The sequence below is a fragment of the Gymnoscopelus braueri genome (assembly GCF_963280865.1).
Source record: "Gymnoscopelus braueri genome assembly, chromosome: 6".
NCBI classification, from domain to species: domain Eukaryota; kingdom Metazoa; phylum Chordata; class Actinopteri; order Myctophiformes; family Myctophidae; genus Gymnoscopelus; species Gymnoscopelus braueri.
In genome coordinates this window covers 46,103,910-46,114,115 of record NC_137607.1, presented here as the reverse complement: position 1 = coordinate 46,114,115, position 10,206 = coordinate 46,103,910, and the positions used below count along the sequence as shown (strand labels likewise).

At 47.8% G+C, this 10,206-nt stretch overlaps 1 protein-coding gene across 1 annotated transcript; it reads right to left on the bottom strand.

Annotated features, from left to right (window-relative positions):
- Nucleotides 1-8,323: 8,323 nt before the first annotated feature.
- Nucleotides 8,324-9,478, bottom strand: LOC308086972 (histo-blood group ABO system transferase 2-like; the record flags this gene model as incomplete). Its single annotated transcript, XM_080430613.1, has 1 exon — nt 8,324-9,478. The coding sequence occupies one exon, from the start codon at nt 9,476-9,478 to the stop codon at nt 8,324-8,326; it is 1,155 nt and encodes a 384-aa protein (XP_080286739.1).
- Between the last annotated feature and the right edge of the window lie 728 nt (nt 9,479-10,206).

The window sequence follows — 10,206 nt, the reverse complement described above, 5'->3', positions numbered from 1 at the left end:
AGGCAGGTCATGTCATTTGTTAATGAGGTAATCAAACGTGCACTGCACTGGCTATGACGACATTAGAGACTATGGATGATGATGGAGCTGTTGTTCCCCAAATGGAAGGAACGTTTTAAGCCTAGCCTGCTCTTAAACTAACAGTGTCTGCCTCCTGGACCAAACCTCGAAGATGGTTTCAACAGGAGAGCAGCCTGATAGTTGAAAGTTCTCTCTAGGTTGAGATTCTAGGAGCCACAAAGTAAGCCTTCATAGCCTACTGGGAATGCAGGGACGCAGACGTGTGCACTCACACTCACACACGCACACACACGCAATCTTTAAATACACACTACAAGGATTATGAGAAAATAGTCGTCAAGAAAACTATCAACAAGTATAGTAAAAAGACAAATATAGATGTAATCTGAGCATTGTTGGCTCAGTTTTAAAAATGCCCAAAATAGAGTCAAGATATGCTTAAGAATACCAATTTTAATACATTCCTCGAGTCCAAATTGTATGGAATATGTGTTTGTTTGTATGTTGTATACTAGATATTTGCTATGTTTCCCTTTTTGGGTGTAACATACTGTAGGGTTAAAAATTAACCCTGTGGGACATTATTTCAGTCTGGTACATGGCAGAATTTTAAATACACACGTCAAGGATTAAGAAAATGCAGTTGGTAAGAACTATTTAGTAAAAACAGAAATATATGATATGAACATTTTCAGCTCAGTTTTTTTTCGTGCTGTTTTTGTCCTGTAGAGTCAAGATGTGCTTGAATCTTAATAATAACCAGTGACCACTTTATTCCTTGGGTCCAAATAGTTTTATACTTTTTTAAAATTTTAAAAAAATCATTTTTTGCTTCGCTTGGCCGCGGCCCCAGACTGCCCGGCCCTTCTGGCATCTGCCAGAAGTGCCAGACCGTCCAATCCGGGCCTGGCATATAGCAAAAGATAGCACGCATTTCTCACCTTCTTTCCTCAAAACTGCAGCAGGAGCACTGATGGTGGTTTATTTGGTACTGACTGGTTTTACTTGCATTAACTGTTCAACAATATGTTGTTGTTTTTTTGCCAACACTTTTTTCCGCCTCTCCAAACTGCCGCTCTAGCCTCTAGGGCGGTCGCCTAGGTCGCCTGTATGGACTCGCCGGCCCTGCTGATGACTTAACTCATTCAGTGCCACTGGACGTCTAAAACGTCCGTTGTGATATAAGCCCTGTGCCACTGGAAAAGAAAAAAAAAATCAGAAGCCAAGATATGATGATTTGAAAATGTTCTGCTCCATTCACTTCTTGTTTAACTTCTTACTGAAAAAGGCTGTATCTCGGCTCCTAAGCACTTTTTTTTTAACAATGAATTTTGGCTGTGGCACTGAATGGCACTTTTTTTTTACAATGAATTTTGGCCAGTGGCACTGAATGAGTTGACTTAATCCTCTTCGTCCCAAGTGGGACAAAAGGCTTCGACGATCTGCCTCCATCGGCAGGGGCGGACTTACCGTTGGGCTAGGGTGGGCTGCAGCCCACGGGCCTCCAACTGGGGGGGCCTCCGATTTTTTTGGTAAAAAAAATATATATATATATATTATTATTTTATTTTATTATTTTTTTTTTTATGCCAAAAACCAAAAAAAGTGCGTGCATGCGCGCCAGGGGGGCCTCGAAAATTACTCTAGCCCACGGGCCTCAACTCCTATAAATCCGGCCCTGTCCATCGGGACCTGTCTTGTGCTGCATGTTGTGCCTCGCCCCACGTAAGGTTCATCTCCTGAAGCTCAGCTGTCACGGTTCGTCGCCAGGTGGTTTTGGGTCGACCTTGACTCCTTTTCCCTACTGGGGTCCATCTCAGTGCAACCTTTGGGATTCGCTCCTGGGCCATTGGGAGCACATGTCCCAGCCATCGTAGACGGCGGCGTTTGAGTTCTGACACGACACTAGAGCACCTGGTCATTCTGTGCAGCTCTTTATTTGAAATCTTCTCAGGCCAGAAGATGCGGCAGATTTTACGGAGGCATCCATTGTGGAAGGCATTGATCTTGTTCATGTCAAGTGTCACACGCCAGCATTCCGACTCAGAGCCATACATCAGCACTGATTTTACGTTACTGTTGTACAGTCGGACCTTTGTTTTTAGGCTGTACTGCTTCGACTTTCAGATAGGATGGAGCCTTACAAAAACACAGTGAGCCTTCCCTAGCCTTGCTCTGGTCTCCTTTTTTGTTGCGTTGTCCTTGCTGACAAGACTTCCCAGCTAGGTGAAATCTTCGACAAAGTCGAGGGTTTTCCCATTCACAATGATTGGTGCATCTGGAGTGGCATTAATGCACATCACTTGTGTTTTGGAACCATTGATGTTCAACCCTGTTTGTTTTGCATACTGGTTTAGTCTGTCAGTCTTCTCCTGCAAGTGGATATATTTGGAGGAGAGAACAGCAAGGTCATCGGCAAAGTCTAGGTCAGGGCTACTCAACTTAAGATGGCTCAGGGGCCACTCAGCAAAATACCAAAAGTCCAAGGGGCCGCCATAAAAATGACGGCCCTATTTTGGATTTTTCGATTTTGTTACGCACAAGAAAATGTACATTTTGACATCATATTCTTTTCACTGTACCAGTTTATTTTGTGTTGTGTGTATGTCCAGTGGCAGACACCTATCCTGGGCGCGCGGAAAAGCCGAGCGGCCGGAAAAATTTGGGGGTCAAACCCCCCCAAAAACCCGAAATGCATAGAAAACTATGCATTATACCTGTAACAATTGACGCACCTGTATGTATGTCTGTCTGTTTGTTTTTGAAAAATGTTTTAGCAACCCATATATTTGAACGGAAATGTATATTTTTATCCTGTGCTTAAAAAAAATAAAGAATAAAAAATCGGGCCGCGGGTTGAGTAGCGCTGGTCTAGGTCTTCGAGTTGGGAGAACAAAGTCCACTGGATGCCCCTTGGTTTATCGGCCGTGGTCATCCTCATCACCCAGTCAATGGCCATCAGGAAGAGAATGGGAGACATGGTGCACCCTTGCCGCACACCAGACTCTAAGTTGAAGCGCTCAGATGGTTTTCCATTGACAATGACACTACATTCAAAGTGACGGTAGAACAACCCTATCAGCGAGACCATTTTTGGAGGAATTCCATATGCTCTTGCGATCTTCCATAGGGTGTCACGATGCAGGCTGTCAAAGGCTTTCCGAAAGTCTATGAAATTGATGTGCAGTGGGGCGTTCCATTCTACACACTGCTCGAGGATGTTCTTCAGAGCAAAGATCTGGTCTGTGCAGCCCCTCCCTCTCCTGAATCCTGCCTGTTCCTGCCTCAGGTTTTAGTCGACGGCGGCTTCAATTCTGCCGAGTAGAATCCTACAAAAGACTTTAGATGGTATTGACAGCAGTGTGATCCCTGCCAGTTGTCACAGTTTTGGAGGTTGCCTTTTTTGGGCAGTTTAACAATCAGGCCCTTGTCCCAGTCTTCAGGTATTATTTCCTCTTCCCAGATGTTTCTGAAGAGTTCCGTGAGCACCTTTGTTGAAGTGGTAAGGTCAGCTTTCAGCATCTCGGCATGGATGGAATCTAGGCCGGCAGCTTTCCCACCCTTCATGGCTTGGATAGCACGCTTTACCTCTTCATGAGTTGGTGAGACTGGTGTCGATGTTGGGGACATCCTCTGCTGGTGGAGGGTTAGCAGGGTCATCTGGCTCTGGACAGTTGAGTACTTCGCTGAAATGTTGTACCCAGCTTGCGGCCTGTTCGTGCTCTGTCCTGAGGATGGTGCCATCCTTGTCTCTGACAGGGTTGACTGGCTGGTGTACTTGCCAGTTATCCTGTGCTTTAAAAAAAATAAAAATCGGGCCACGGGTTGAGTAGCGCTGGTCTAGGTCTTCGAGTTGGGAGAACAAAGTCCACTGGATGCCCCTTGGTTTATCGGCCGTGGTCATCCTCATCACCCAGTCAATGGCCATCAGGAAGAGAATGGGAGACATGGTGCACCCTTGCCGCACACCAGACTCTAAGTTGAAGCGCTCAGATGGTTTTCCATTGACAATGACACTACATTCAAAGTGACGGTAGAACAACCCTATCAGCGAGACCATTTTTGGAGGAATTCCATATGCTCTTGCGATCTTCCATAGGGTGTCACGATGCAGGCTGTCAAAGGCTTTCCGAAAGTCTATGAAATTGATGTGCAGTGGGGCGTTCCATTCTACACACTGCTCGAGGATGTTCTTCAGAGCAAAGATCTGGTCTGTGCAGCCCCTCCCTCTCCTGAATCCTGCCTGTTCCTGTCTCAGGTTTTAGTCGACGGAGGCTTCAATTCTGCCGAGTAGAATCCTACAAAAGACTTTAGATGGTATTGACAGCAGTGTGATCCCTGCCAGTTGTCACAGTTTTGGAGGTTGCCTTTTTTGGGCAGTTTAACAATCAGGCCCTTGTCCCAGTCTTCAGGTATTATTTCCTCTTCCCAGATGTTTCTGAAGAGTTCCGTGAGCACCTTTGTTGAAGTGGTAAGGTCAGCTTTCAGCATCTCGGCATGGATGGAATCTAGGCCGGCAGCTTTCCCACCCTTCATGGCTTGGATAGCACGCTTTACCTCTTCATGAGTTGGTGAGACTGGTGTCGATGTTGGGGACATCCTCTGCTGGTGGAGGGTTAGCAGGGTCATCTGGCTCTGGACAGTTGAGTACTTCGCTGAAATGTTGTACCCATCTTGCGGCCTGTTCGTGCTCTGTCCTGAGGATGGTGCCATCCTTGTCTCTGACAGGGGTTGACTGGCTGGTGTACTTGCCAGTTATCCTGTGCTTTAAAAAAAAAAAGAATCGGGCCGCGGGTTGAGTAGCGCTGGTCTAGGTCTTCGAGTTGGGAGAACAAAGTCCACTGGATGTAACATGACACCGTCAAATGGAAGAAAGCTTGCGACACACATTTTGTTTCACAGCGTACTTGCATCTGAGACTCCGGGCGCAGAATCGATGACAGACAGTTTTTCTTTTTTTCAAGCTACTAGGCAGGTGATTGGATGATCCCGCCCCTAGCAGCCGCTGATTGGTTCGGACACGCAGTGTTCGGCCATCTCTACTCCCTTCGCAATCCCAGACCTCCCTGAAATCAAATGCAAATGAGATTTCCGGAGGGAGGGGGTTTACCAGGCTACACTGGATGCCCCTTGGTTTATCGGCCGTGGTCATCCTCATCACCCAGTCAATGGCCATCAGGAAGAGAATGGGAGACATGGTGCACCCTTGCCGCACACCAGACTAAGTTGAAGCGCTCAGATGGCTTTCCATTGACAATGACACTACATTCAAAGTGACGGTAGAACAACCCTGTCAGCGAGACCATTTTTGGAGGAATTCCATATGCTCTTGCGATCTTCCATAGGGTGTCACGATGCAGGCTGTCAAAGGCTTTCCGAAAGTCTATGAAATTGATGTGCAGTGGGGCGTTCCATTCTACACACTGCTCGAGGATGTTCTTCAGAGCAAAGATCTGGTCTGTGCAGCCCCTCCCTCTCCTGAATCCTGCCTGTTCCTGTCTCAGGTTTTAGTCGACGGCGGCTTCAATTCTGCCGAGTAGAATCCTACAAAAGACTTTAGATGGTATTGACAGCAGTGTGATCCCTGCCAGTTGTCACAGTTTTGGAGGTTGCCTTTTTTGGGCAGTTTAACAATCAGGCCCTTGTCCCAGTCTTCAGGTATTATTTCCTCTTCCCAGATGTTTCTGAAGAGTTCCGTGAGCACCTTTGTTGAAGTGGTAAGGTCAGCTTTCAGCATCTCGGCATGGATGGAATCTAGGCCGGCAGCTTTCCCACCCTTCATGGCTTGGATAGCACGCTTTACCTCTTCATGAGTTGGTGAGACTGGTGTCGATGTTGGGGACATCCTCTGCTGGTGGAGGGTTAGCAGGGTCATCTGGCTCTGGACAGTTGAGTACTTCGCTGAAATGTTGTACCCATCTTGCGGCCTGTTCGTGCTCTGTCCTGAGGATGGTGCCATCCTTGTCTCTGACAGGGGTTGACTGGCTGGTGTACTTGCCAGTTATCCTGTGCTTTAAAAAAAAAAGAATCGGGCCGCGGGTTGAGTAGCGCTGGTCTAGGTCTTCGAGTTGGGAGAACAAAGTCCACTGGATGTAACCTGACACCGTCAAATGGAAGAAAGCTTGCGACATACATTTTGTTTCACAGCGTACTTGCATCTGAGACTCCGGGCGCAGAATCGATGACAGACAGTTTTTCTTTTTTTCAAGCTACTAGGCAGGTGATTGGATGATCCCGCCCCTAGCAGCCGCTGATTGGTTCGGACACGCAGTGTTCGGCCATCTCTACTCCCTTCGCAATCCCAGACCTCCCTGAAATCAAATGCAAATGAGATTTCCGGAGGGAGGGGGTTTACCAGGCTACACTGGATGCCCCTTGGTTTATCGGCCGTGGTCATCCTCATCACCCAGTCAATGGCCATCAGGAAGAGAATGGGAGACATGGTGCACCCTTGCCGCACACCAGACTCTAAGTTGAAGCGCTCAGATGGTTTTCCATTGACAATGACACTACATTCAAAGTGACGGTAGAACAACCCTATCAGCGAGACCATTTTTGGAGGAATTCCATATGCTCTTGCGATCTTCCATAGGGTGTCACGATGCAGGCTGTCAAAGGCTTTCCGAAAGTCTATGAAATTGATGTGCAGTGGGGCGTTCCATTCTACACACTGCTCGAGGATGTTCTTCAGAGCAAAGATCTGGTCTGTGCAGCCCCTCCCTCTCCTGAATCCTGCCTGTTCCTGTCTCAGGTTTTAGTCGACGGCGGCTTCAATTCTGCCGAGTAGAATCCTACAAAAGACTTTAGATGGTATTGACAGCAGTGTGATCCCTGCCAGTTGTCACAGTTTTGGAGGTTGCCTTTTTTGGGCAGTTTAACAATCAGGCCCTTGTCCCAGTCTTCAGGTATTATTTCCTCTTCCCAGATGTTTCTGAAGAGTTCCGTGAGCACCTTTGTTGAAGTGGTAAGGTCAGCTTTCAGCATCTCGGCATGGATGGAATCTAGGCCGGCAGCTTTCCCACCCTTCATGGCTTGGATAGCACGCTTTACCTCTTCATGAGTTGGTGAGACAGGTGTCGATGTTGGGGACATCCTCTGCTGGTGGAGGGTTAGCAGGGTCATCTGGCTCTGGACAGTTGAGTACTTCGCTGAAATGTTGTACCCATCTTGCGGCCTGTTCGTGCTCTGTCCTGAGGATGGTGCCATCCTTGTCTCTGACAGGGGTTGACTGGCTGGTGTACTTGCCAGTTATCCTGTGCTTTAAAAAAAAAAAAAAAAAAGAAAAAAAAATCAGGCCGCGGGTTGAGTAGCGCTGGTCTAGGTCTTCGAGTTGGGAGAACAAAGTCCACTGGATGCCCCTTGGTTTATCGGCCGTGGTCATCCTCATCACCCAGTCAATGGCCATCAGGAAGAGAATGGGAGACATGGTGCACCCTTGCCGCACACCAGACTCTAAGTTGAAGCGCTCAGATGGTTTTCCATTGACAATGACACTACATTCAAAGTGACGGTAGAACAACCCTATCAGCGAGACCATTTTTGGAGGAATTCCATATGCTCTTGCGATCTTCCATAGGGTGTCACGATGCAGGCTGTCAAAGGCTTTCCGAAAGTCTATGAAATTGATGTGCAGTGGGGCGTTCCATTCTACACACTGCTCGAGGATGTTCTTCAGAGCAAAGATCTGGTCTGTGCAGCCCCTCCCTCTCCTGAATCCTGCCTGTTCCTGTCTCAGGTTTTAGTCGACGGCGGCTTCAATTCTGCCGAGTAGAATCCTACAAAAGACTTTAGATGGTATTGACAGCAGTGTGATCCCTGCCAGTTGTCACAGTTTTGGAGGTTGCCTTTTTTGGGCAGTTTAACAATCAGGCCCTTGTCCCAGTCTTCAGGTATTATTTCCTCTTCCCAGATGTTTCTGAAGAGTTCCGTGAGCACCTTTGTTGAAGTGGTAAGGTCAGCTTTCAGCATCTCGGCATGGATGGAATCTAGGCCGGCAGCTTTCCCACCCTTCATGGCTTGGATAGCACGCTTTACCTCTTCATGAGTTGGTGAGACTGGTGTCGATGTTGGGGACATCCTCTGCTGGTGGAGGGTTAGCAGGGTCATCTGGCTCTGGACAGTTGAGTACTTCGCTGAAATGTTGTACCCATCTTGCGGCCTGTTCGTGCTCTGTCCTGAGGATGGTGCCATCCTTGTCTCTGACAGGGGTTGACTGGCTGGTGTACTTGCCGCTGAGTTTCTTCGTGATGTTGTAGATCTTACTTGCTGATGACCTGCTGATGACCTGCTGATGACTCTCTTCCTAATCCGCGCCGCCGGTCCATCCTGGCCGTACCTTACGGTAGTCCTTAACGACTCCAGAGAATCTGATTGTTTTGATCTCTGGCTTTGGGGCGATGACATCATACCACTGATACTCTGGAGACAGAACCTTGGTGGGTTTGTGTAGCCAGAGATAAAAGTTCATATGTGACTCTTCCTGCCACACTGCCTCGATGCCCTGCTGGGCGTCCAGCTCAAAGTTGTCGCTGCACGTCGACAGCATGTGACGGACGGCCTCCGGCTCCCCTCCGAATGCGCCTGCGGGGTAGTAGAAGTCGCCCTCGTTGGCAGACATGAATGCTTTAGACTCCGGCCTCCGTTCGTAGTTTAACTGGCTGCGCTCTTGGGAGAAGTGCCAAAAGTGCAACACGGCAACCAGCTTACCTAGAGTTTCAGATCCCCAGCGGTCATGGAACTTCGAATCGACGTCAAAACAGAAGATGTAGTCGGCGCCATCGCGCAGCTCCGTTTCGATAAAATTGGCAATGATTTTGAACCTGACGGCTCCGATGTCCTGCCAGCGTTTTGCGTTTGGCGCCGGCCTGACGAACAACTCCCGTCCTGCAGCCATCTTAACGGAGGGGACTTGCTCTGGCCTATCCGTAAAGACGTAATAACGGACTTTAAATCCCACGAAGAAGTGCCTCTCTGCGGTTTCCAGGAAATCCTTGAGGAATTGGATGTATTCACCAACTGCAAAAACTGTCACTGCTACGGTTATGTCGCAGGGTTTGTAAATTCCGTCCAGCAGCGTGGGTTCGAATGTTGATTGCCAAACTATGGGAGCCAACCAGGGCGTCACCGCGACAACGTCGGTGCGTCCAGTCAGGGCGCTGGGTTTGTCGTAGTGCAGATGGTCGGGTGCAATCGGTCTCTTCTGACACGGGAGTGTCAGATCCGGAGCAAGAGGTAGGTCGCTGGGTTTGTCGTAGTGCAGATGGTCGGGTGCAATCGGTCTTCTCTGACACGGGAGTGTCAGATCCGGAGCAAGAGGTAGGTCCTCATTCTTCCAATTCGAAGATCGGTGGATTAGTAAAACCGCGGTGGCGGCCAGCATTCCCACGACTGTCCCAAGACAAATGATGGTCCTTCTTTTATCTGGTTGCCAGAACCAGCTAGTTCGAGGGCGAGCCATCCTGGATCTCTGTCAAGCAAATAGTCTCCTTAGTAGTCAAAGATAGTCGAAGAGTGAATTACTTAAGTTACAAATAATTATTTTCTCGGACGTGGCTCACCATTTATATAGTGCTTGGCTGGATGGATGCTTGTGACATCTCACTGATGATGTCAATGTGCCCATATGTGGATATCTCTGTGTCTGTCTGTCTGTCTGTCTGTCTGTCTGTGTCCCTTTTGTGCCCATATATGGATATCTCTGTCTGTCTGTCTGTGTTCCTTTTGTGCCCATATATGGATATCTCTGTCTGTCTGTCTGTGTTCCTTTTGTGCCCATATATGGATATCTCTGTCTGTTTGTCTGTGTTCCTTTTGTGCCCATATATGGATATCTCTGTTTGTCTGTCTGTGTTCCTTTTGTGCCCATATATGGAGATCTCTGTATCTGTCTGTCTGCCTGTGTCCCTTTTATGCCCATATATGGAGTTCCCTGATGCTATCAGTGTGGTCATATATGGGTAGTGGTGGAAAAAGTACTCCAATGTTTTACTTAAGTAAACGTACCAATACTGCAATGTAGAAATACTCTGTTACAAAAAGTCCGGAATTAAAAATGTACTTGAGTAAAAGTGCAAAAGTATTGGTATCAAAATATACTCATTATGCAGAATGTCCCATCTCACAAGTTTTTAAATGTATAAAATGTATTAAAAAAAACACACCCAGTGTGAAGTGGGCGGTGTGGTC